We start from the raw sequence: 27,658 nt of genomic DNA on the forward strand, positions 1-27,658 counted from the left end.
ATGAGGCCAGAAGTTAGATCTCGTGCCTGCCCCCAGTCTCTGTGGCAGTGCCGCAACTGCACTGATGGGCCGGGCAGTCTCTGATCTGCCAGCCATAAGGGTTGGCTACAAGGACTGTGTGCACTGTGTGTGTAGTTATTTTTCCCTCTCCCCAGGGTGGGAATTACTTTGGAGTGGTACTGGTCCCTGCCAGGACTGCTTGCAGAGTGTGTTAGGCCAATAGCCACTTTTTTGGAACACTTGCTAAGTGGGGCAAGTTGGTTGGTGTGGCTCCACAGGATAATGTGGAGGCAGGAAACATTGTGATAGCAAAATAGGTGGGAAGAGTTTGTGCTGGCTCCAAAAAGCATCCAGCTGTCTAGCCTATGGGATGGGGGAGGATAGAAATGGCACTCATTAGCTCTTTAGTTCTTGGAGAAGTTTCCTAATGATTCTTGTCCCTCTGGGGCACGTTCTGAAATTAGTAAATAAATCTCCATAATACCCCAGGTGCTTTTAAAACTACTGCTTTTATGCTGTGTCCCAGCTTGGTTATATGTTATGCTGGCTCTTTAAGGGTGGAGACTCAGTTTCCTTTTGCCCTCTGGCTCTCCTGGAGCTAAGCCCCAGTGATTGTAAAAACTGGTGATGTTAAGTCTACTGGTTTTCAAAGCCAAATGTTATGGGGACTTGTCCTCTCAATGCAGACTCCCTGGGCCTTGGATACTCTTGTGAGGTCTAATGCTTCCACTTCTCCATGCTTGTGGTATCCCTCCCATTGGTGGTTGGTCTCCCCATGGGTTTAGTTCTTGACCCTAGCTCTGCTCCTCTTACACTTTTTGATGTTGCTCTCACTCTGTTATTAACTGTGAAAAGTCTGTTCTGCCAGTCTTTAGGTTGTTTCCGTGTTAATTGCACTGATGTGTTTATGTGTCAGTGTGGACGTCAGTATTGTGTCAGAACAAGGTGAGCTTAGGATTCTCCTATTTTGCCATCTTCCCAGCCTTCTGCACGCTTTTTTCTTTGGGTATTTAGAGCTTATGAAAAAAATTGTAATTTAAGATGTTTGTAATTGATTGTTATGAGACATGTTAATAGAGAAACAACAAAAAGCTTTACCTGTTGCTTAATTTATATTTAATTGGCCTTTTGTCCTAACATATCTGTTGTAAGAGGACCTGTTCTTATTCTCAGTATTTCTAGGCTATAAAGCTAGGCTATAAAGGCTGAAAATAAAGACTTAACTCCGCTTTATTCCTCTTTCCACTTTAAGTTATTAAAGTAGGATAATTTTCACATTTTTATTTTATACACATGAATAGATAACATGGCTTAGACCATTTACAAAGAATTTTCTGAGAATAAAGATAGTACTTTAATATTATAAAAATTCTTTTCAGTGTGTCAAAATTCTATCTTTAAACCTAAGTAACTGAAATGTTCACCTATACACAAACACTTATTAAGTGTCATATTCATATTATTCTTGGAGGCCTTGCAAAACTGGACTTGAATATATGGGCAACCATTTCTTATTATATTTTTCATTTTCTTACTCCTGATTATTGGCCAAAATTTTCATCCATGTAGTTTTTCATATGGGTGCTTCTATTTCATATTTTTAAATTATTAACTATTTCCCAAAATAGTATTTCTCTCAGTAGATATTTGCCAGGTACAACCACATATTGTGTGATTTCTAGAAAAATGAGGTGGTAACCCTGTTCTCAATGATGCTTTTTATTTAAAAAACAATACTTACTGTTACAATTTTTCCTTTTGTTAAGATTACATTTATTCTCACTTTCTAAATGAATAACATTGGGGCCCCTTGCTGGCTCAGTCAATGCCGCGTGCAACTCTTGATCTCGGGGTCGTGAAAAATATTTTAATGATGCAAAATTGTTCAAACCACCATTTCATTGGAATGAGAAAAAATTTGCTAGGAATTCTAATGTATTAATTAAAGAATAGATTAAGTAGGTAGGTAAGATAGTGTTGGTGTGTATAATCAAGCTATATCTGGAAAATCAGTTCAGAATCTGTTTTTATGGGAAATACAGGTGGTAGCGCAGAAAGTTATATTTATGTATATAACTTTGATGTATACAAATGTCAAATTTTATTTCAAACAGGTTTGGCTGTGGCAATAGCATTCATATAAAATGCATGAAGATCCTAGCTAATTATCAGGGTAGGATTTCAGACACATCTGTGTTGAAATGTCCTCTGTGTAGGAAAGAGTTTGCACCATTAAAACTTATTTTAGAAGAATTCAAAAACTCGAGCAAACTTGTGACTGCAGCGGAAAAAGAGCGACTGGACAAACACCTTGGAATTCCGTGTAATAGCTGCAAACAGTTTCCAGTGGAAGGGAGATGCTATAAGTAAGTGTCCTTAGTCGGATTATAAACCTGCGTTCTAATTTTGTCTTTTAACTTCCGGAAACTTGGAGCAGTAGGGCACTGATAGACCGCCTCCTTCTGCAGAAGTGTGTTTGCCTTAAGTGATGGCTGCTCATGTCGGCTTTCCAGGCTGGTGGTTCATGCCAGCCCAGGACCTCGAAAATTCTGACTGTTTTATTTTCTTCACTTACACGGAGATCCTGGCTTTGTTCTCCAGCCTTAGGGAGTCTAAGGTAGGACCCTGTCTCGGAAGCTCTGGACATAGACCTAAATGGGTTTCCCAATTCAGAGCCCTCAGCTTCTCTTTCCTTGAACCATCAGTGAGGTCATTACCAAACACTGCTAGGACTGAGCTAGGGGCACTGATAGATTGACAGAATAGTTACTCAAGTTTCCCAAACTTGAAATTGCGATGAGTATAAGTTGTTTTTTTCTTTAATCCTCTACCTCAACAACAATAAGATAAATATTGAGAAAACAATTTTTATTACTTTGTAAGTAATCCCCAAACTTTCCCACAATTGCCACACTAAAACATCAATTAACTGCTATGCTTGGGAAATTTGTGTTTTAATTAAAGTTTTAGCTTACCTATGTTTAGAAAATATATTCTTTTTTTCAGTCTTCCTAGAAATACATTATGATGAGCCCAATTAATATATTTTCAGAACCCTCTTATAAAACCATAAAACTTTTTTTGTCACTTCTATCAAAAAATGATAACTTCTCTGTTTTGAAGTGCTCTTTCCTCTCTGTGTCACGTAGAACAAAATCAGCTGATCATTATTAAAAGTCTTTACTGGAAAATGACTGGCCTGAGAAGTCTCCAAAGGAGCCTTCTAAATTGAGGAAGAGGGGAGAACTTTTGTAGAGGCTTGGTGAGTGTTCAGCTAGTGTCAGGAACATTGATTAAATAGAATTCCAGAAGGGGGAAGGACTCGATCTTTGGTTTTAGCAGCCGCTGTTCTCAGGAGGCGTGGATCCAAACAGTAAGGAGGTAACGTGACAGGTAGGACTGCAACGAGGCAGGAAGCGGCCACAGGGTAAAATTCTCAGTCTTCATTATGGCCCGTTCTTCAGATGATTAGTATGTGACTTTAGTGGACTATTTCGAATCTTTCTTGCTTGTATTTCGTGACTGATCACGCTCCCTTATTATTCTGAGCTTTCTGACTGTGCTTTCTTCTTTGTGGATGATTCTTCTCGCTCCGTCTTGCACGGGAGGAAAAGCTTATCTATACCTTTCTAGCTTCTTTTAGTTGGCCTATTAATTTAACTGGCATGAGATAGATTAATAGCAGAAAAATAATTTTAAATCTGTTCATGTGGAAGCCTCACATTGGCATGGACGTTTCAGAGACAAGCGGTTGAGGCTTTTAAGTCTGAGCTAAGAAGAGGGAGTAAGGGTCTGGGGCTTCAGAGGGAAAGGGGGCAACCCGCGGGAAGACGAGAAGAGCAAACGTGCGCCGGCCACCCAGAAACAGTGGGACACCAAGGGATCTGAGGCAGCAGGCCCTGCGGAGCTCCGTTCGTCTCACCAGACACAGCCCATGTTCTTGTAGCTATCTCGGTGAGAGCTTGCTTTCTGGACCACTCCTCTGTCTAAATTCCTTTAGGCAGTTGAGCGGGTGGCTGGGGTTGGGGGCGTAAAAATCTCTTCCTGAGTCCTTCAGGCCTTGATCTGCTTCAGCTCTCAGGATGCTCTGGTGGCACAAGCATTGCTCCAAACACGGGCTTTCTGCACTGTTGTGGGAAGAGAGAGAATAGATTCCTGTTTTCAAGAAGTATTGTAAGTACAGTTCTTTATGAAACAGCTGAAAACACCGGATAACCAAATGATAGAATACCTATCAGGCTATAAATCCTGTAGGAATTTAGAGAGAGAAAGAAAAGAAAGCTAAGGTAGTAGGAAAGATCAAACGGACACACACAGACAAAATAATGCCTCTCAGGTGTGTCTGTGTCCTCATGCTCAGAACAGACCTCTTAAGTTACGTGTCCTAGAGAAATTCAAGTTGCAGATGTAATTAAGAGTGCTGAATGCCTGCCCTTGAAATAAGAATATTCTTGATGGTCTGGACCCAGTGTCATCACTAAGGTGGTTAGGAGTGGACAGGGCGGGGGCTTAGTCAGAGGGAAATACGACTATGGAAGAAAGGCCCAGAGAGACAGAGCGTTGCCTGCATTGAAGACGGAGTAAGAGGCCACAAGCTGAGCCCAGGAAGGTAGAGAGACTCTAGGAAACGGAAAGGCAAGGAGGCACATCCCTGTGGAACCTCCGGGAACAAATGCGATCCTGCCGACCCCTGGATTTTAGTCCCTTGAGAACCATGTCAGACTTCTATCCTACAAAATTATGAAATAATAAACTTGCGATGATTAAGCTGCTAAATTTGTTGTAATTTGTTACAGTAGTAGTGGGAAGCGAATATGGGTGAGATAATTTGGGCTTTTATCCAATTTGCCTAGTTCCCAGGGAATTTTGGCAGGAATTGTTCACCAAAACCATCAAACTAATTGGATTCATTTTCTTGTATGTCTTGTTCTTTTGTATTTTCAGGTGTACCAAATGTACAGAATTCCACTTATGCCAGGAATGTTTTCCCAGCCGCTGTCACCCTCCTCACGCATTTACATTCCGTGAGGTGCTGCACCTTGAGTTTTATACTGTATTTCTATTTGTCCTGCTTAAATCTGAATAAAATAAATCTAAGAATAATAAGAATAGATACTTTTTAACAGGGCTGATTTTTTTAAAAATGAAAGCCTAAGACCAAATTTTTATGAGAACTTTTTTTCATAGGAACGTACAAGGGAAGCAGCTATCACGCCAACAGTTTATAAAACTAACACAATAACGAACATCTGACGATAGCATGCATAAATATCTTAAATACAGGAATTACAGCCACTGAGTTTGAATATTAACTTCTAAAAAAAACTCGGTGTTTCAAACTGATATAACTTATTGACAACCACGTATAGTTTAAAATTTCTTACATCAAAAATAATAAAATGTTATTACAATCATTTGAACTGTGCACTTAGAAGTGTCTCCTATTGCTTAATACTAATGCTAATTCTACCTATCACACAAGATAAAAATCCACAATTATCATTATTAATATTTGCCTTAAAAATGGTAGCTGTTCAATAGTATGTTAGACTCACTAATAATTTGTAAATTCTTAATGTTAAAAAAGGTGTATTTTTAAATAAGTCTTTGTTATTTACATTATGTTGATACACAACTAATTTTAATCCACAAAATTAAAATTTCCATGATTTTCAAAGTAACTTATTTTTACCTATTACAGAAGAGAAATCAAAGGTGGAAATCACTAGAAAAAGGATCAGATGAAATTGTAAAATATGCAGACATTAGAAATGAGAGAGAAGAAAAGATGCCACATTTTCAAGAAAAGCAAGGGTGAGATTTTCAGCGAAACTTGCATTTCTTTTATGACGTGGGACATTTACATAATTTTTCAATTTGAGTAAGTTTTATTCATTCCTTTGTTCAGGAAATACGAATCATATGTTAACAGTATTATGCAAGCAAAGAGGAAGGCTCTAGAGTCCGACTGCCGGAGTCCGGGCCTTGTTCACTAACCCCAGGCTGGCTGTGTGACTTCTGGGCTCGTCACTTCACTTTCCTCTGACACATACATTCCGTCTTTAGATGTTAATGATCATAAAACCAGACTCCTAAGAATTTTGAGTTAATACACAAAGCAAATATTAATACTTATTAATATTAATAAATAATATTAAATGAGTTAATACACAGAGCAAATATTCAAATAATGTTGTCTAGTATTATGAATCTCACCAGAGAGTCTACTAGCTACGAGGCATATAGTAGTTCCCTCAGTAAATAAATGATTGTTTAAATAAACATAAAATTAAAACTGACAGTAAGTAAAAAAAAAAAAAAAAAAAGCAGAGGGGCTTGATATCTGCTTTGAGGTGACTGAGCCCCGGAGGAAGAGCATCTTTTCTTCCTCACCCCCACTTTCCCCTCATGGAGATTTCTTAACTCGGACTGGGCTGTTTATCAGTGGATAGACCTCTAGGTTTCCTGTCATATTCTTCATTAAAGGGAATTACATATGCTGGGTATTACTGACCTATTAGCTACATCATAAAACTATACAAAAGAGGTCAATTTGAAAGGATGAGATAAAATTAATTTTTAAAAAATAATTTTAGTGATTTATCCAAATAACAATTGTGCTTGTTTTCATTAACACAAACACACACACATTTCTGTCGAATCCAATGCACGTTTACTCACGTCCTGTGGGCACTCCACACACTTGAAGACCACAGTCTTGAAGAGCATAAAATACCTCGCAGGTGTAGAATAAGCCTATGTAAACGGTCTCCATCTCCATTTTCTCTGGCTCTGTCTAGTTACCACACATTAGAGTGACAAATTGTGTAACTAAAGGTTTTGAGTATATTATAGGTAGAATCAAAAGAACATTAGGGTAGAAAAGCACGCTAGGTAGAGAAAGTGGAATAAATAGAGATAATTTCAAGATAAAGTATTTAAGTTATCACCTTAAATAATGAAAATACACGTTTTTTTTTTTTTTAGTTGACAATTAGATGACCTTGGTAAAAGCAATTGCTGTAGTATGATGGACGTGTACCTGTAGAGTCATAAGATATGTAAACTTTTCTGAGAAATATAGGCATGGCTTTTTTTGTTGCACTTGTCTTAATTATACTTTATAGATACTGCATGTTTTACAAACTGGAGTTTTGTGATAACCCACATCAAGTATATCGGTGCCATTTTTCCAACAGCATTTGCTCACTTCATGTCTCTGTATCATATTTTGGTAATTCTTGCAATATTTCAGACTTTTTCAGATTGTTATTGTGTTTGTTACAGTGATCTGTGGTCTTTCACATTATTCCTGCAATGTTGTTTTCATGCCTGCTAATACAACATCCATTCTGCAACCCATGAATTCATGAATACTTTTGACTTTCAAATCTTATTATTTAAGAAATAAATTCTTAAAATTTTATTCCAGGAGTTAAACACAGTGTTATATTAGTGTCAGGTACACAATAAGTGATTCAGCAATTAGATACATTACTTGGTGCTCATCATGGTACATGTCCTCTTAATCCCCAGCACCTACTTCCGCCCAGGAGCTACCATTTTGTTCCCGAGAGTGAAGAGTTTTTTAGTTTGTCTTTTTTCCTTTGTTCTTTGCTTTTCCTTGGTTTGTTTCTTAAATTCCACGTATGAGTGAAATGATATTTATTTTTCTCTGACTTATTTCACTTAACATTATAACCTCTACATCCCATATTGCAAATGATGAATATTTCATTCTTTCTTATGGGTGAGTAATAGTCCACTGTGTGTGTGTGTGTGTGTGTGTACGTGCACATGCATGTGTGTGTGCTTTTTCTTTGTCCACGAATCTATCAGTGGACATTTGGGTTGTTTCCATACTTTGGCTACTATAAATAGTGCTACAGTAAACAGGGGCACATATATTCTCTCAAGTTAATGTTTTCATATTCATTGGGTCTGTATCCAGGAGTGTGATTACAGGATCATAGGGTATTTCTATTTTTAATTTTTTGAGGAACCTCCGTACTGTCTTCCACAGTGGGACTGCACCAGTTTGCATCGCCACAAACAGTACAAGATGGTTCCTTTTTCTCCACATCCTTTGCAACATTGGCTGTTTCTTGTATTGTTCATTCTAGCCATTCGGACAGGTGTGAGGTGAGAGCCCATTCTGATTTTGATTTGCATTTCCCTGATGAGTGAGAGTGAGCATCTTTTCATGTATCCATTGGCCATCTGTAAGTCTTCTTTGAAGAAATGTCTGTTCATGTCTTCTGCCCATTTTTAATTTTTTCTATTTTATTATTTTTTTAAGATTTTATTTATATAGAAAGGGGGGGGGGGTGGAAGGAGAGGGAGAGAATCCCAAGCACGCTCTGCACTGAGCCTGGAGCCTGATGCAGGGCTGGATCTCACAACCCAGAGGTCATCACTTGAGCAGAAAGCCAAGAGCTGGAGGCTTAACCAACTGAGCCACACAAGTGCCCCCTGCCCATTTTTTTTAGTTAGACTCTTTGATTTGTGTTGAGTTTTATAAGTTCTTTACATATTTTGGATACTAGCTATTAATCAGATATGTCATTTGCAAATATCTTCTTCCATTCAGTATGTTGTCTTTAGTTTTGTTGGTTGTTTATTTTGCTGGGCAGAAGATTTTTATTTTGATGTAATCCTAATAGTTTATTTTTTATTTTGTTTCTTTTGCCTCAAAGAAACATACCTATAGGGGCACCTGGCTGGTCAGTTGGTTAAGCATCGGACTCTTGATTTTGGCTCAGATCATGATCTCAGGATCATGAAATTGAGCCCCACATTGGGCTCCTTGCTCAGCATGGGGTCCACTGCAGCTTCTCTCTAATGTCCCCTTCTGTTCCTTCTGTCCTCCACCCCACATATACTCTCTCTCTCTCTCTCCAAAATAAGTATTTTAGAATAAGAGAGAGAGAGAGAGAGAAGACATATCTAGAAAGATGCTGTTATAGCCAATGTCTGAGAAATCACTGCCTGTGCTCTCTTCTAGGATTTTTATGGTTTCAGGTCTCACATTTAGGCCTTTTATCTACTTCGAGTTGACTTTAGTGTATGGTATAAGAGTTTGGTCCAGTTTCATTCTGTCCATGTGGTTACCAGACACCATTTATCAAACAGACCTTTTCCCAGTGCATGTTCCTACCTTCTTGAAGATTCTTTGGCCATATAATTGTGGGTTTATTTCCAGATTTTCTCTTCTGTTCCATTGTCTATTTTTCTGCCAGTACCATGCTGTTTTGATTACTACATCTTTGAAATACAACTTGAAATCTGGAATTGTGATAGCTTTAGCTTCTTTTTCAAAATTGCTTAGGCTATTCAGTGTCTTTTTTTGTTCCATTCAAATTTTGGGATTGTTCTAATTCTGTTTATATCCCTATAAAAATCTAGAAAAATGCATTAAGTCTGTAGATTGCTTTAGGTAGTATGGACATTTTAACAATATTTGTTCTTCCATGAACATGGAATGTCTTTCCATGTGTTGTGTCGTCTTCAATTTCTTTCTTCAATGTTTTACAGTTTTCACCTCCTGATTAAGTTTATTCCTAGGTATTTTGTTCTTTTTGGTGCACTTTTAAATAGAATTTTTCTTAAATTTTCTTTCTGTTGCTTCATTATTAGTGTATAGAAATGCACGAGATTGCTACATGATTATGTATCCGGTGAACTTACTGAATCCTTTATTGGTTCTAGTAGTTTTTGGTGTTTTCTATATATTATATCTTGTCATCTGCAAATGGGGTTTTCTATATATTATATCTTGTCATCTGCAAATAGTGGAAGTTTTGCTTCTTCCTTACCTATTTGGATGTCTTTTATTTGTTTTTCTTCTCTGACTGCTATAGCTATTACTTTGTTGAATAAAAGTGGTGAGAGTGAACATCTTTTTTTTATTATTATTCATTTGAGAGAGAGAAAGAGAGCGTGAGAGGGGGAGAAGCAAATGGAGAGGCAGAAGCAGACTTCCCTGCTGAACAGGGAGCCCAAGATGACTCAATCCCAGGACCCAGCGATAATGATCTGAGCTGAAGGCAGATGCTTAGCCATCTGAACAACTCAGGCATCCCAAGAGTGAACATCCTTGTCTTGTCCTGAGGAAAATCTCACAGCTTTTCACTATTCAGTTTGATGTTAGGTGTGAGTTTTTCATATATGACCTTTATTATGTTGAGATATGTTTCTTCTAAACCAACTTTGAGAATTTTTATTATAAATGGATGTTGTACTCAGTCAAATGCTTTTTCTGTATATTGAAATGATCATATGATTTTAATCCTTCATTTTGTTGATATGATGTATGAGTTGATTGATTTGCATATATAAAACAATTCCTGCATCCCAAGAATAAATCCCACCAGAGCATGGTGAATAATCTTTGTACTGTATTGTTGCATGTCGTTTGCTAATATTTTGTTGAGAATTTTTGCATCTATGTTTATCAGGGATATTGGCCTGTAGTTTTTTTTTTTTTTTTATAGTGATACTGCCTGGTTTTGGTATTATGGTAATCTTGGACTTGCAGAATGAATTTGGGAGCTTTCCTTCCTCTTCTATTTTTTGGAATAGTTTGAGGAGAATAGATATTACCTCTTCATTAAATGTTTGGTTAAACTCACCTGTGACACCACACTGCCCTGGACTTTGTTTTTTGGGGCGTTTTTGTTTGTTTTGTTTTGTTTTTATTACTATTCAATTTCATTGCTAGAGATTGGTCTGTTCAAATTTTCTATTTCTTCCTAATTTAGTTATGGGATGTTACGTTTCTACTAATTTATCCACTTCTTAGGTTGTCCAATTTGTTGGCATACAACTATTCATAATAATCTCTTCTAATTTTTTGTATTTCTGTGGTGTTGGTTTTTATTTCTCCTCTGTCATTTCTGATTTAGAGTCCTCTTTCTTTTAATGAGCCTGGCTAGGTTTATTAATTTTGTTGATCTTTTCAAAGAACCAATTGCTGGTTCATTGATCTGTTTTGTTGTTTCCTTAACTTCTATTTTGTTTATGCCTGTTCTGATATTTATTATTTACTACCTTCTACAGGTTTGGGTTCTGGTCTTCTTTTTCTAGCTTATTTAAATGTAATGTTAAGTTGTTTATTTGAGATGTTTCTTGTTTCTTGAGGTAGGTCTGTATTGCTATAACCTTCCCTCTTGGAACAGCTTTTGCTGCATCTCAAAGATTTTCCACCATTCTGTTTTCCTTTTTCTCCATGTATTTTTTTTAATTTCCTCTTTGATTTCTTGGGTAAGTAATTCCTTATTTAATAGCATGTTATTCAACCTCCATGTATTTGTGCTTTTTTCCAGATTTTTTTCCTGTGGTTGATTTCTGGTTCCATAGTGTTCTGGTCAGAAAAGATGCATGATAGAATTCAATCTTTTTTAATTTACTAAGACCCGTTTTGTGGTCCTATTATGTGATCTGTTCTGGAGAATGTTCCATATGTACTTGGAAAGAATGTGTATTCTGCTGTTTTAGGATGAAATATTCTGATTATATCTTTTAGACCTATCTGGCCCAATGTGTTATTCAAAGCTACTGCTTCCTTTTTGATTTTCTGTTTGTATGATCTATCCATTGATGTAAGTGAGGTGTTAAAGTCCCCTAATAATACTGCGTTACTACCAATTATTTACTTTATGTTTGTTATTGGCTGCTCTATTTGGTTGCTCCCAAATGTTGGGTGCAAAAATATTTGTAATTGTTATATATTCTTATTGGATTATTCCCATTATGATTATATAGTGTCCTTTGTCTATTATCACAGTCTTTGTTTTAAAGTCGATTTTGTATGATGAAAGTGTTGCTACTCTGGCTTTATTTTCACTTACATTTGCATGATAAATGTTTTTCCATCCCTTCATTTTCAGTCTGCATGTGTCTTCAGGTCTGAAATGAATCTCTTGTACACAGCATATAGTTCTTGATTTATTATCCATTCCATTACCCCATGTCTTTCAATTGGAGTATTGTGTCCAAAGTAATTATTGAAGGTATGTATTGCCATTTTTCAACTTGTTTTATGTTTGTTTTTGTAGTTCTTCTCTGTTCCTTTGTAATCTTGCTCTCTTCTCTCAGGGTTTGCTGGCTTTCTTTAGTCACATACGTGAATTCAATTCTCTTTATTATTTGCATAGCTATAACTAATCTTTGATTTGTGGTTACCATTAGGTTTATATATAATATCTTATGCATATAGTAGTCTATATTAAATTGGAGTCACTTCCGTTTCAACCCATTCTCAATGCACTAAATTTTTCTTCTCTCCCTTCTATATTTTAGGGATATGGTGTCATAATTTACATCCTTTTTTGTGAATTTCTTGACTGATATTTACAGATATACTTAATTTTACTGCTTTTTTGCTTCCTTCTTTTCTTACTCCTGCTTATGGGCTTTTCTTTCAATTCAAGGAGTCCCCTTTAACATTGCATATAGATCTAGTTTAGTGGTGATAAATTCTTTTAACTCTTGTTTATTTGGGAAACTTTTTATCTCTCCTTCTATTCTGAATGATACCTTGCTGGAAAGAGTATTCTTGGCTGCAGGTTTTTTTTTTTTTCCTTTTACCCTTTGTACATATTATGCCACTCACTTCTGGCCTGCAAAGTTTCTGTTGAAAAATCAGCTCATAGCCTTATGGGGATTCCCTTACATTAACTTATTAACTTCTTTCTTTTCTCTTGCTGCTTTTGAAATTATCTCTATATCACTACTTTTTGCTATTTTAATTACTATGTGTCTTGATGTGGATCTCTTTCAGTTGATTTTGTTGGGGATTCTCTGTGCCTCCTGGATCTGGTTTTCTGTTTCCTTCCCCATATTCAGGAAGTTTTCAGCTCTTATTTTTTCAAATAAATTTTCTGCCCTCTTTTCTCTCTCTTCTTTCTCCTGTTAAGGTTGATTGCTTTCTATTACTCTGTCCTCAGGGTCACTGACCTATTCTTATGCTTCCTCCAGTCTATTTATTCTCTCTCATGTGTTTTTAATTTCAGTTATTGAATTCTTCATCTCTGTTTATGCTTTCTATCTCTTTGTTGGCAGTTCTCACTCAAGTTGTTCACTCTTTTCTCAAGTCCAGTGGTATATTTATTACTTTAAATTATCAGGCATATTGCTTATCTCCATTTCATTTAGTTCTCTTGCTATGATTTTCTGTTCTTTCACTTGGGGCATATTCCTTTATCTTCTCATTTTGTCTAACTCTATGTGTCTGTTTCTAAGTGTTACGAAAGTCAACTGTGTCTCCTATGTTAAAAGTAGTAGCCTTATGAAAAAGAAGTTATGTGGTTCCCTGTAGTGCAGTGTCCCCTGGTCACCAAAATGTGGCACTTCAGGGATATCTCCTATGTGATTATGTGTGCCCTATGTTGTGGCTGAGTTGAATTTGTTTTCAGTCCAGTCACCTGCAATGGTTTGTCTGTTATGGGCAGGGTTTGTCCCTGTGTTATTAGTGGGCTAGTCTGGGGCTCTCTTGGGCTTGAGTTGAGTGAGACCAAACTTTTGCCATAATTGCATAACAATAAACTACAAAGTATTTTCCATGTATTACCTCCTGGGAGGCTTTGGTTGTTGGGCACAGGTTTGCCCCAGCCCACTGCTGGGGCCTAGTAAAATTGGTGTGTATGGTTATCTTCCCCTCTCACTGGGGCAGGAATCACTTTGGAGTTACGTCATCCCTTCTCAGGGGTGCTTGTACCCTGTCAGGCTTGTGGCACCACTTTGGACAAATTCTTGCCAAGGGCAAAGAGCTTGTTGGAGGAGGTGCATCCCCAGAGAACACAGGGACAGGTTGCTGCTGTTAGCAGTGTAGATGGAGAGTGTTAATACTGTATGGGTTCCAACACACATCTATGTGTTTAGCTGGGAGGTAGGGGAGGGAAATGCTGCCTACCAGCTATTTGGTTCTTGGAGTAGTCTCCCAGAGATCCCTGCCTCTCCAGCACATACTCTGAGATTAGTGAATACATCTTCTTCCTGTATATCCCAGTTTTTGAAGTTGTCATTTCTATGCTGATCTTAATGGTACTGTTGGTTTGGCTCTTTTAGGGTGGGGACTCAGTTTCTTACCCCTCTGTCTCTCCCAAAACCAAGCCTGCTGATTTTTAAAGTTCCAGTTGATGGAACATTCAACTCTTGATGTTGGCTAAGGTCATGACCTCAGGGTCCTGAGATCAAGCCCTGTGTTGGGTTCCATGCTCAGTATGGTCTGCTTGAGATTCTCTCTCTCTTCTTTCTTCTCTCCTTCTGCTCTTCTCCCTACTCACTTTCTCTCTCTCTGGAAAAGGTAAATAAATCTTTAAGAGAAAGACTGTTGACAAATTTTGAAGGAAGATCTTCTGTGAGTAAAATGAAATCAAACAGCATCACATGTTACAGAAAAGAAGTGTTATTTGATGAGGTAGACTTCATTGTTATCTTATTTCAAGAAATTGCCACAGCCATCCAAACCTTCAATAACCAGTACCCTGATCAGTCTGCAGTCATTAACATTGAGGCAAGATCAATAAAATATTATAACTCACTTAAAACTCAAATAATATTCGCATTTTTTAATAGTAAATCATCTTTAGTTTAAGTATGTACATTAATTTTTCAGACATAATGTTATTGCACACTTAATAGACTATAGTATAATGTAAATATAACTTTTATTCACACTGGGAAACCAAAAAATTCGTTTGACTTACTTTCTGGTGATGGTCTGGAACCAAGCCCACAATATCTCTGAGGTATTTCTGTACTTGAACTTTGTTCTGAATGACTTTTAAATATTAGGAATATGTCTAATCTTTAACCAAGTTTTATTTTTAAATACTTGTTTCGTCTGTTTTGTCAGTCATTAATAGCATAAAATACATTTAATTTACATTAATCTTAGTTTTGTTGGTTGGTACTTCTGGAAAAAAAATGAAATTGGTACATTCAGAATCAAAACATGGTCTAAGAATACTAAAGTAGTAAGCATATACCCCAAGGGAAAGTAAGTTTCCTCTTAGATTCTCATCTAGCAATTTATCACAGTAACCTGGAATATTTAATGTGGCTTACCATGCACCTTACTCCCTACCAGATAGCATCATAAATTGGGCTGTATTTTTCTAAACACAAAGAGTAAGTGTTGGCCCAGACTGAAATAATTTGAGTATATGGTTCTCATTAAAATTTTGTTCTACTTCATAGGCATTAAAAAATGCAAATCAAAAAATTTTAGGTCAGTTTTTTTGTTTGAAATGACTAAGTTTTGTTATTTATGAAGTTGATGTTGAAATTGGGGCCATCTTGTTCAGCATTAATATATAAATACAGATTTATTTGACTTCATAATGTATGACATTTCTTACCTTTAGTTCATGAAAATATTGGATTCATTCACATTATTTATATGGAGTTTATTTACCTGTGTCATTGATTACTTCCTGATCTATAATCACATATAAATATTCATGTCTTTCTGCTAATTCTCATTCAGCCAAGTTTACACACCAAAACAAGTGGTGAAGTCACTGCCTCTCTTACTGATTACAAAGAATAGTAAGCTGCTTGCTCCAGGCTATCAATGTCGACTTTGTCTGAAGGCATTTCATCTGGGTCAACATACAAGATTGCTACCATGTACTCATAAGGTAGATGTTGCATCATTTTGGTCTGACTTTCCTCATAAGGCCAGTGTTTACATATGAATTGACAATTTAAGTCTCTCCTTTCACTTGTTAGTTGTATTATGTGCAGAAATGTTCATATTGAACAGTATGTGTAAAAGAGCTGCAGTGGAGACTATAAAGGTGGCTCTGTCCCTTGTGGATGGATTTCTACTGATTAGGACTCATTTCTGCTATATGGTATTTAGATAAGATAAAATAACTCTTGAAGTTAGATTATTTTATCTACTTTATCTACTTTCATTACCCATATAAAGAAAAATCTTATAGAATAAAGTGTTTTTGTGATTCTTTGGATGAAACAGAAATGTTTAAGTTGACATAGTCAATTATTTCAAATGAATTCACTGAAATTAAAGTCTAACGTTGTTCTATCATATATATAGTTGGTAACCAGTTTTCTCTGAAATAGTTACTTTAAATAAATATTTATACCTTTGGAGTCACCTTTACTTAAAATGTCTGATAGTTTGTTTTCTTCCTAAGAATGTGATTTGTTATTTTATATTTTATACCTTACCATCATTAGATCCATTTCCAACTCTAGTTGTTTATGACCTATTTATTATTTATTAGCTTAATTATTTAATACATTTTGTAAATTTCATTCATTATAAAGAAACAGTAAAATTAATGGTCTAATAAGTAGTGGGATTTAACAATATTACAGAAATGTTATCCATAGAAGCCTTTCCATTTTAATGTTGAAAATGGAGATCAGTCCCATAACCCATTCATTTTCTTCTTTAAAATAGTTCCATAAAACTTTATAAATTATAATTATCTTCCATTCTTGCTAAATAGTTTTTAATAGTAACACAATAATGAAACTGGGAAAAACTTAGGTAGTATACATTATAAACAAGATAATTATATCTCTAATTTTATCTCTCACCTTTTTTTTAAGTTTCATAGGAAATGTATTGACAGTTGGTTATTCTACAAGTGCAATTCATGCCCCATTGATGGACAAGTTATATATAACCCTTTAATCTGGAAAGATAAAGCAGTAAGTGGACACACACATCCGTCGGTTTCAAATACAAACATCACTCATCTGTCAAAACAGGAAGAACTGGAACTTTTTATTCCTGGTACTGGATTAGTAATTAAACAAAATAGACTTGGAATTTTACCTAGAATAACTCAACATAATTCTGAGAAGTTGAATACACCTGAAAGTCCAATAGATACCCATCAGGATATAGCAATAGATGATCTATTCTCTATCAAGTTAGATGATTCAAACTCAAGAAAATTAATCTATGAATATAAAATTAGCCAACATTTCCCCAGGTATCTTCAAGATTTACCAACTGGACCCTTTGGAAAAATGTCATCTCAAACATTTCTTCCTGCTATTGCTGACAAGAATAATATGTGTCCTACTGGAATGGAAACCCCACATATCAATGAAAAATACCACACTTGTCAAAGCCAGAAGATGGCAAAAGACTGTAAACATATTAACCACAATCCAAAGAAGACTTCTGGTGCTAGAATGAGAGAAGACAAGAAGAGATTAGGTACTTTACTTCCAGAAGATTTAAATCTTATTACCAATTGGGGTACAACTAAAATTAGTTTATCTAAAAGATATAATAATTGTATGGGTAAAATTAGACAAAAATATAGTAATCTGTCAAGAAGGCCTGAATCTCATCCTTTAAATATAAAAAGTCCTGAGCTATCTTTCATATTAGAAGGAGTTCAGTTATGAAGATGTATTTTTTATTAACATCAGAAAATATTTGGATATTTAACATAAAAATGTTTTATTTGTAGAACATAAACACTATACTCTTGACAAATGTTGATAGAATTGTCATCATTTTGCCTGCTTGTCTATGAATGACTAACTACTCTTAAAAGAAATGACCCCATTCTTTATAAGACTTAAAGCATTTGATAAATATGTTCAGAATGTTATTATGAATAACTTTTAGAAATTTTATTTCATACTGATTAAAATAATTAATTTTACTTAAATTAAGGAAATAGATTTTCTTTGCTTTAAGCCACTGTTTTTAAACATTCCATTTATAACATGTAACATGGAGAGATTCTTTCCAGGACCTTGAATATTTTTTGCATTTTCTTGCATTAATATTTACCACAAACCTATGGGAAAATCCAGATGGTGGTTATCTTGTTCACTTCATTTCTTTAAAGTTATTTCTTATACATGAAATGAAAAGTAAATATCCTTACAATGCTATAAGTTATGCCACATTTAGAATGATTTCGCTGATGTCAAGAAACTTATAAGTACTATCAAATTCTACTATTTCTACTATTTTTGAAGACTGTATAAAGTTACTTAATCCTCCCATTAAAATATATTTCAGGGAAAGACTCCTGTGTCTTATTCACTGCTGTACACTTAACATACAGTGCTTGACAAACATGGGTGTTCTATATTTGCTGAACTACCGAATTATGAAGACATGTGGCCACATAGGAGGCAAACAAATCAAACAAACAAATGTGGTATTAGAAAACCAAAGAAAGAAAATGTAGTCAATTTTTAGCACTTGATCAGGTAAGATCAAAACTGAAGAATGCAATTTTGCTTTAGCAATAAGGAAAATATTAGTGGCCGTAGCTAGGAGAGTTTAGTGGAGTGGTGGGAACCAAGTCTAGGTTGGATTGGGCTGAAGAGAAAATGGCAGGTGAGGACATGGAAACAGGGCTATATACAACTCAGGATGAGAGATTATGAATGAAGAAAAAGAGACAAAAGTAACTGGAAGATGGAGGTTTAGGGTTTTGTTTTGTTTTTAACCTGAGACTTGAACCTACTTAAATGCCATTAAAAATATAGCTGGTGTGTGTGATAATTGATATTAGACAGCTACAGCTGATATGTGTGATAACTGTTAATAACAGAAGGATCTAGAGCACAAGTGTCAGGATGGCCTATAGTAGGATGCAGGAACTTATCCACTATAACAGAAGGGGGTTATGTATTACAGATTTAGATGCAAGTGGTGGTTAAATTGTAGACTCAATCAGCAGAGAGTAGGCAAAGAAGAAAGATGTTTGAGGTTGTTGGAAAAGGATTAAAGAAACTATTTTCTTGAGAGAAATGGAAAGTGAACTGGAGAAGCATAATAGCATTTCAGGCAACTTTAAGTTCCTTTTAAGTTTGATGACTATGAATCTGTATATGGCGCCAATATGACTCATTTGGGTGATGTTTAGCTGCACAACATGGTCGATGTGTCATGGTAGAGAAGGTGGAGCTCTAAATTCATGAAGGATACAATTTTGGTCGTAGTTACAATGTAAGGAAAAGGAGCAAGCAAGTTTGGGGACACAACAAGGGAGAGATCGAAGAAGAAAGAGACTCAAAATCTGAACAAATTACAAGAGATTATAGGAAAAGGCTGACTCTAAGGCAAGATAAATGATAAATGGATTGAAAGACTAAGATTGGTCCAACAGGAGCACAAAGCAGGCATGCTGCAAACCCAAAAGTTTGGGTCAGAGAAAGTAATGACTGAAGAAGAGATTTCAAAGGGCAAGTTTCAGTGAGGTTCCAGGTATGGCTAAAGGTTGGTGGATGTGGCAAAGAGAAGCCTTCAAGAATGAAAATGTGACGGAAAATGAGAACCAATGACAATAACTGGGTCAGCCTCATAGACATTACTAACCTTCTCTGTAAGAGGAGTTAGGGAAGGAAGTCTGTAAATACATAGCCAGAAATCCTTAGCTGAAGGTGTCTGGAAGATCTACAGAGGAGGCATAGAAAGGAGAAGAATCAAGAAATGGTAAATCCCAAAGGGAACTGACATTTTTATAAGAAAGTCTGGAGCTCTGATCTGCAAATGTCAAGGAGCACAGAGAAATTATCCTGATGCAAGGACAGTATGAGAAAATAAATGTGCTGTGAAGAGCGGGCTGCAGGGAAGGGACGTCCTTAGAAGGACTACAGGGTAAGGCAAGAGGGGACGAAGCGTGGAGGGACAGAAACATTTTATGAAAAGATGCCAGGGTTAAGGAGCTCGTGGTAGTAGAATCATAAACCCAGAGAAAACATGCAAGGTTTGGGATGGGAAGGGGAGTGCGCTGTTAGGGAAGGAAGGGAGCACAAAGTACAGTGACGAAGGTGAGACTGAAGATGGGGCTTCCCTGGGGAAGGGACCAATAAATGGAAATTTGAGGCAGAGTGAACAGGTTGTTTCAAAGACTGAATTTTAAGTTGTTGCTTCGTCGTAGCCCAGGTGGAGAGACTCACAGGATGTGACCTTCAGCACAGGACGCTCCTTATGCTGACTTTTTCAGTGGCAGATGTGTTGAGGCCCAATCACGTTGCTGGGTGTCATGGCAACAAAGACATGTAGTGAGGCAGCAGACGTCTAAATCGACAGAAGGCTGTTGGGCAGTGGGGCTGTGCACTGGTGGGAAAAGTCACCCAGAACCAGGGCCGTGTCGGGGTGGGAGGACATGATGGGAGACTTGGGTGCAAGGAGCTGGTGGTTTGCTCAAACCTTTTCTGTGTCTCTTAATCTCCCCTAGCCCTGCAGTAGAATCACGAAGTGGACGAGCTGAGTGGATTTTTGGAGATCCTGGGGTTGGTTGGTTGGTTGGTTGGTCAGAGAGAGAGCGCACACGTGGAAACGAGGAGTGGCAGGCAGAGAAAGAAGCAGGTCCCCTGCTGAGTAAGAAGCCCGATGTGGGGCTCCATCCCAGGACCTGGGATCATGCGCTGAACAGAGGGTAGGCATTTAACTGACTGAGCCACTCAGGTGTCCCCATGTTTTTTTTTTTTTTTAATTGTGGAAAATAAAGTTTAAGTGTTTTTAATGTCTCACTCAAGGTGGGAAGCCACCCAATGTGGCTGGTGAGAAGGTGAGAAGAAAACTCACATTTTCTTGCTCGCACTCTGACGAGCTGTTGTTTCTCAGCCCCTTTTCTCTGAATCTCTCTCGGCTTTTAATTGAGGGACTATTATATTATTCCATTTTAAACAAATCTTTTTCTGATTCTGGCTAGAGAATGTTTTCTGGAGCTTGTAAAGGCAGAATATCATTCTTAACAGTGAATACAGTTATAGAATTAGTAATGAACTGAGCAGATACCTTCATGAATATTATCATGATTAATTACTACATATAGAATGTGTTTCTTGTACATATGGTAATAAATATTTTATTCAAAGGAGCCATTATAATGAAATATTCAGAGGTACAGATTTGCAGGAACATATCCAAAAGCAATTAGGCAATTAAAAACTGATGGAGCTGTTTTCTAAGTGATGTCTACTGTGAAGCACGTTCTACTTTTAATATGTTCTTTGAAAGGCTGACCAATTTTCTTTAAGTTAAAATGTCATGATGGTCGGATGAGTGAATGATTTCCTTGGGGCAGAGGGAGAATTTTTCAAGTTTGAGTAGGAAACATTGATTTGTGTAAGACAATTTGGCATATCATAGAAGTTTACATCACTGGAGAGGCTCTAGTGTTTGAAAGTTGGATCCCAGCTTGTGAATAATTTGTACTGTTTTATGGCCATCTGTTCCATACTGAAACACATTTGTCAGATGTATACTTGTACAAATATTTGAAATCCCAAGAGAAAGGACTAGAAGATATAACACTAAATAACAAATTGTGTTTTAGATGCAACTTTAATCTAGTGTTAATATGTGGATATATTATTCTTACAGTACAAAGGAGTAAGGTAGAAATATTTTAAGTAGTTGCTTTTATTTTAAAAATGTCAACAATGGACCAGAATTATGTTTCAGTGATATTTCAATAATATATGGATAAGACCATTAATGTATAGTGACAAAAATTTCTTTTTCAAAAAATGCCATCAGGGGCCCCTGCCTGCCTCAGTCAGTAGAGTGTACAACTCTTGATCTTGGGGTTGTGAGTTCAAACCCCACATTGGGTGTAAATATTGCTTAAAAAAATATATAAACTAAAAATTTAGAAGAAATATGTACAAGCTAGAAATAATAAAATAGATCCCTTTTATACTTTACAAAACCACTAAAATATGCTAAAGTTAATTTTCACAAAAGTTGTACACACCCATGTCACTGATTATTTAAAATAAAAATAGCAATTTCTTCCTCATTAGTTTTTCATTATTGTGAATAATTAATGATTTCAAAATGCTAAAATTCTAGTGTTCACTTCAGCAGCAGATATATTAAATGCTAAAATTCTAGATATTCATTACAGAGGAAAAAATTGCATAAGAATCTAATGGTCATGGTTTTTAATTGCAAAATTTTAAAAATAAGTTGAAGAAAAATCAAAACTATTAAAATACTTTGATCCTGGTTATTTCAATAAATTTCATAGTACTAATACATAGTTTAAATAACATCATAAGGGGCACCTGGGTAGCATAGTTGGTTGAGCACAAACTCCTGGTTTTGGCTCAGGTTGTGATCTCAGGGTCATGGGATCAAGCTGCAGGTGGGGCTCTAAGCCCATCATGGAGTCTGCTTGAGATTCCCTCTCCCTCTCCTCCTAACCCCCCTGGAATGCTAGCTCTGTTTCTCTCTCAAATAAATAAGTCTAAAAATAAAATAATGAAACAGTGCTAAATGTGGCATAGATTTTGAAATTAAAATGTAGTACCAGCATTGACTTACATTATTTTGTTTATAGAAATTTTCTTTCAGAGATATAATTTTTAAAGTCCAGTTCCTAATTTTACTGTAGGCTAGGAAATTGTGTAAAAAAATATGATAATAATACTCAAATATAATATTTTTAACCTTCATTTGATTATTTGACAATAGGAAGCTTTAAAATATGTTACTTTATATTCTTACCAAGGTAAAATTCACCCAAATTATTTCTGAATAATTAGTATTTTATATGATGTTTAAGTATTTTAAAATTAAATCTGAAATGTCTATTCAGGTCCTCTGCCTACCTTTTAATCAATTATTTGGTTGTTGGTTGCTTGAGGTTCTCTTGACTCTGCTGCTTCCCGATGTTCCTGCCAGCCTTTCTGGTCGGTAAGGGTAAGCGCTTTCCTCAGCAGTATATGGAGTATATGCAGGCTGTCTCAGTCATTACGGTGTGGGGAGGTGCTTCATCTTCACCCTTGTGTTCTAGGGTTCCCTTGGTGGTGCTTTGTCCATGAAGTTATTGGTGGTTCTTCTTGTGAGGAAGGATGAAGCTAGGAACCGCCTATTTTGCCATCTTTGGTGATACCACTTTCCTGTTGAAGATTTTTGTATCTATGTCCATTAGGAGTATTGGCTTGAATTTTCCTTCTTGTAAGATCTTTGTCTGGTGTTTGTATCTGGGTAATGCGGGCTTGGTAACATGAGTTTGGGTGTATTTCTTCTTCCATTTTTTGAAAGAGTCTGAGATGATTGGTTTTGTTTATTTTTAAAATGTTTGGTAAAATTCACCAGTGAAACTGTCTGGTCCTGGACTTTTATGTTTGTTAAGAGGTTTTCAATTACTGATTCAGTCTCCTTACTGGAAATCAGTCTGTTCAGATTTTCTGTTTTTTTCATGGTTCAGTCTTAGTAGGTTATATGGTCCTAATGTCTGTTTCTTTTATGTTGCCCAGCTAGTTGGTATATATTTGTTCACAGTAGTCTCTTACGATCTATTGTATTTCTGTTATCAGTTGCACATTCTCCTCTTTCATTACTAATTTTATTTATTTCAGTCCTCTCTTTTTTGGTAAGATTTTTATTTATTTGTTTGAGAGAGAGAGAGAACAAGCATTAGAGAGAGAAGCAGACTCTCTGCTGCACAGGAAGCCCAACAGGGGTCTTGATCCTAGAATCCAGAGATCATGACCTGAGCCAAAGGCAGACACTTAACTGACTGAACCACCAGGTGCCCTCAGTCCTCTCATTTTTATCCTGGTAAAAAGTAGCTAAAATTTTTTCTATTTTGTTTATCTTTTGAAAAACCCAGCTCTTCATTCCATTGATTGTTTCTGTTGTTTTCTCAGTCTATTTCATTTATTTCTACTCGGAAGTTGTTCTTTCCTCCCTTCTACTAACATTGGGCTTAGTTTGATCTTCTTTTCTAGTTCTTTGAGGTGTGATGTTGTTTGAGATGTTTGTTCTTTCTTAAGTAGGGGTTTATCGCTATGAACTTTGCTCTTAGAACTGCTTTTGCTGGATCCCGTAAGTATTGGTATATTGCATTTTCATTTTCATTTCTCTCAAGATGTAGTCTTTTAAATTTCTCTTTTGATTCTCCTCTGGCCCATTGCTTATATAGTAGCACATTGTTTAAATTCCACATTTTTGTTAATTTTCATTTTTTTAATGTAAATGATTTCTAGTTTCCTACCACTATTGTCAGAAAAATGGTTGCTGTGATTTCAGTCTTCTTAAATAATAAGATGTTTTGTGGCCTAACATGTTCTCTCCTGGAGAGTGTTGTATGTGTGCTTGAGAGGGATGCATGCCCTGCTCCGATGGAGTAGAATGTTCTGTAAATGTCTATTAAGTCCATTTGGTCTAAAGTTCATTTAAGTCCAGTGTTTTCTTATTGATTTTTTGTTTGTCTGTTTAAACAAACTATCCACTGATAAAAGTGTGAGATCGACGTTCCCTCCTATAGTTGTCCTGCTCTTTGTCCCCCCACAATGTCCTAATACATTCCTTGTATGTTCAGGTTCTTCCTGCATTGGATGCTTAGATTTGTTTCTCTTCACATTTTGTCTGCAATAGGTTTCTGCTTTGTGATTACCAGGAGGCTGGCATAAAACACTGTGTATTTATAATAGTCTAAGATGATAAAAACAAGTTTAAAGGCATACTGAAGCTCTACACTTTTACATACTGTCTTTGATGTCACATTTTACATCTTTTTACCTTGTTTAACCATTAACAAATTATTGAGCTATAGTTATTTTTAATGCTTTTACCTTTTAACCTTTATACTTGAGTTATAAGTGATTTACACATCATTATCATAACACAACACTATTATTAATTTAACTGTATATTTTCCTCTACCACTGAGATTTATTCTGTTGTATCTTTCCTGTTACTAATTTGCTTCCTCCAGCGTGAAAAACTCCCTTAAACATCTCTTCTAAGTCTAGCCTAGTAATGATGAACTCCTTCAGCTTTTGCTTCTGGAAAACTCTTTTTCTCTCCTTCAATTCTGAATGACAACGTTTCCAAGCAGAATTTCTTGGTTGGCAGTTTTTTCCCTTCAGCACTTTGAGTATGTCATGCCACTTCTTTTCATCCTGCAAAGTTCTGCATAAAAATCTGCTGAAAGTCTTATGGAAGTTGCCTGTACCTAAGTTTTGTTTTGTTTTACTTTTTTTCTCTCTTTCTTTCTGATCTTGATATTCTTTCCTTAATGTTTACAAATTTGAATATAATGTGTGTTGTATGGCTCTCTAGATTTATCTTGTTGGATTCTATGGGCTTTCTAAATCTGGATATCTATGTCATCCTCCAGGTTAGGAATTATTTCAGCCATTATTCCTTTAAGTACATTTTCTGCTCCTTTCTCTCATTTCTTCTTTGTTTTAGATCCCTACAATGCAAATCTTGTTCCTCTTGATGTTGTCCTGTAAGTCCCTTAAAAGCTATTTTCCTTCTTTTTTATTCTTTTTCCTTGTTGCTGCTCTGAATGAATTCTAGTGCCCTGTATTCAAGTTCACTGAGCCTTTTCTCTGCCTTACCTAGCTTGATATTGAATCCCTCTACTTAATTTTTTGGTTCAATTATTGTATACTTAAGTTGGTGCTATCCTATATTTTCTGTTTCTAAAAATTCTTTGTTCATACATTGTTCTCCTGAGCTCCATGAGTGTCTCTTTCTGACAGTTATTTGAACTCTACCTGATAAATCACCATCTCCATTTCCTTAAGGTCTCTTTCTATAGTTTTTACTTGTTCCTCTGTTTGGAATATTTTCCCCTTTTTATACATTCCCCTTGAGTCTCAGTTTTGGTCTCTGCACATTAGAGAATAGAGTCACCTCTCCCAGTTTTGAGGAGCAATCCTGTGCATAAAATGAATCTAATCGTTTAACTGTGCCTGAGCTCTTGGTTGTCTCTCAATTTTCTGTGGCTGTTCAGGTTGCCTTCTTTGTTCTTAGTGGCTCGCAGTAGTTAAAAAAGTCCCAAAGGAGAGGGCATAGTAAGCACCTGGATGAAACCTGTTTGGCATCAGGACCCTTGGGAAGCAGCTGGGAAAACATATAGTTGGGTGCCTTCCATGGAGAAATGGGGAGATGAGCTTTTTTACCTGCTTCCAGATGCCTGACCCTGGGCTATAGCCATGAATCGGTGGGGTGGTGGGAAGTGCAGGGAATGTTCCTGCACCCAGTAAGAACTGCTTCTTTGTTTGCTACTATTCAGTGGGACTTGTGAATGCAAACCCTGGGGGAACAATCAGTAAAGAACTATTTTTTTGTTTGCTACAATGATGTATAAATTCTCATAAATGGAAGTCCTCCTTGCTATCAAAGCCAGATGATCTAGGCATCTGTCTCTTGGCTGGAAGCCCAACAGCTGGGTAATAGACAAACATACAAGTTCCTCAGCTGGAAAAATTGGTTACTCGAAGTAGGTTAGAGGAGGAGTCAGTGGAAATATGCACAGGCTTCCCTGATCTTGAGAGAGGACCACATAGTCATCTTCTATACCAATGTTAGATTAGAAGTCTGATTCACAGCAGTAGCTTTTAAGGTATACAAATAAGCTTCTCTTGGGGGAAGATAAAGGTGGGAATTTTTTGCCCACTGTCTCTGTGCTGAGCCCTTTGGGTATGGCCACAGTTAGTTTTTACAAGCCCCTTAAGAACTATTTCTTTGCTATAGTCTTGTTTGTTCTTCTGGATGGAAACTTCATTGGTTTCCAGAGTTAGTTATTTTGGGACCTGTCCCTCAGAAGTCTCAAAACTCAGGGCACCAGATGTGGGGTCCAAACACTTTGCTCTGCAGGGAGAAGCAGGGAGTTGAGAGTTCCCTCCTAATTGTTTGGCTCTATGCTAGGAGTGAATTTATGACAAAAGTGTGTCTCAGCGTTTCCTACCCAGTTCAGTGTAGATGATGTGGGTATTGTTTGCCTGATAGCTAGGATTCAATCAAGTAGTTTCTGGATTCCTTTTGTGCTCCATGTGTAGCCATAGATTCAGTTCTGTGCTTAGGAAGGGGCTAATTCACAAGCCTCCTATATTGCCATCTTGGATCAAAACTGCAAGAAGTTCTTGTCTCCTTTTTTTGAAGACTTTATTTTTTTAGGTAGTTTCAGTTTCACAGCAAAATCAAGAGAAAGGTACAGAGATTTATCATATACCTCTTGCCCCCATGCAAGCATAGCCTCTCCTGTCATCAATATCATTCACCATAATGATAACTAGTTTACCAAGGATGGACCTTCATTGATCTATCATAATCATCCAAGTTCACAAATCACCAGACCCATAAAGAGTGAACTTTAGTGTTCATTCTTGGTATTGCATACTCTGTGGGTTTGGACAAATGTAATAATATATATCCATCCCTGTAACATCATACAGAATATTTTCACTGTCTTAAAAATCTTCTGTGCTCTGCATGTTTATCCCCATACTACAACTGACCTTTTTACTGCCTCCATAGTTTTGCCTTTTCTAGAATGTAATATTGTTGGAACCATACAGTATTTAGCCTCTTCAGACTGACACGTCACTTAGTAATACACACTTAAGTTTGCAACAGGTCTTTTCATGGCTTGATAGGTCTTATCTTTTTAACTCTGAATAATCCATTGTCCATTTTATCCACTCACCCACAGAAGCCATTTAGGACATCTTGGTTGCTTCCCAAACTACTTCTTTATACAAGAAGATATTTCCAAGGATTATTTTAATTATAAAATGGGTTATTTGTGGTTACTTTGTTTCTCTTAATTTTATAAAATTTTAGTTGTGGTTAGACCCCCTACTGTAAATTCTGAAAGTTTAAAGATTTTCTCTTCTACAAATATAATTTCATTGAGAGCTTTTCTTTTTCTTTTGAAAAGGT

The 27,658-nt window shown here is 36.4% G+C and overlaps 1 protein-coding gene across 4 annotated transcripts in view; it reads left to right on the top strand.

Annotated features, from left to right (window-relative positions):
* Window positions 1-18,033, top strand: part of ZSWIM2 (zinc finger SWIM-type containing 2) — a 33,404-nt gene extending 15,371 nt beyond the window's left edge. The window contains exons 5-11 of one of the 4 annotated variants that reach the window (XM_082690481.1): window positions 2,115-2,366; window positions 4,075-4,173; window positions 4,945-5,029; window positions 5,702-5,814; window positions 15,491-15,644; window positions 16,588-16,689; window positions 16,977-18,033. In XM_082690481.1, coding sequence (XP_082546607.1) covers window positions 2,115-2,366; window positions 4,075-4,173; window positions 4,945-5,029; window positions 5,702-5,814; window positions 15,491-15,644; window positions 16,588-16,689; window positions 16,977-17,048 — 877 coding nt within the window. In that variant the 3' untranslated portion in view covers window positions 17,049-18,033. Of the gene's footprint in view, window positions 1-2,114; window positions 2,367-4,074; window positions 4,174-4,944; window positions 5,030-5,701; window positions 5,815-15,490; window positions 15,645-16,587 lie in introns of all 4 variants that reach the window. The other 3 variants (XM_082690478.1, XM_082690479.1, XM_082690480.1) reach the window with 3 other exon arrangements.
* The last annotated feature ends 9,625 nt before the right edge of the window (window positions 18,034-27,658 follow it).

This window comes from Mustela nivalis (genome assembly GCF_964662115.1).
Source record: "Mustela nivalis genome assembly, chromosome: 11".
Classification (NCBI taxonomy): Eukaryota; Metazoa; Chordata; class Mammalia; order Carnivora; family Mustelidae; genus Mustela; species Mustela nivalis.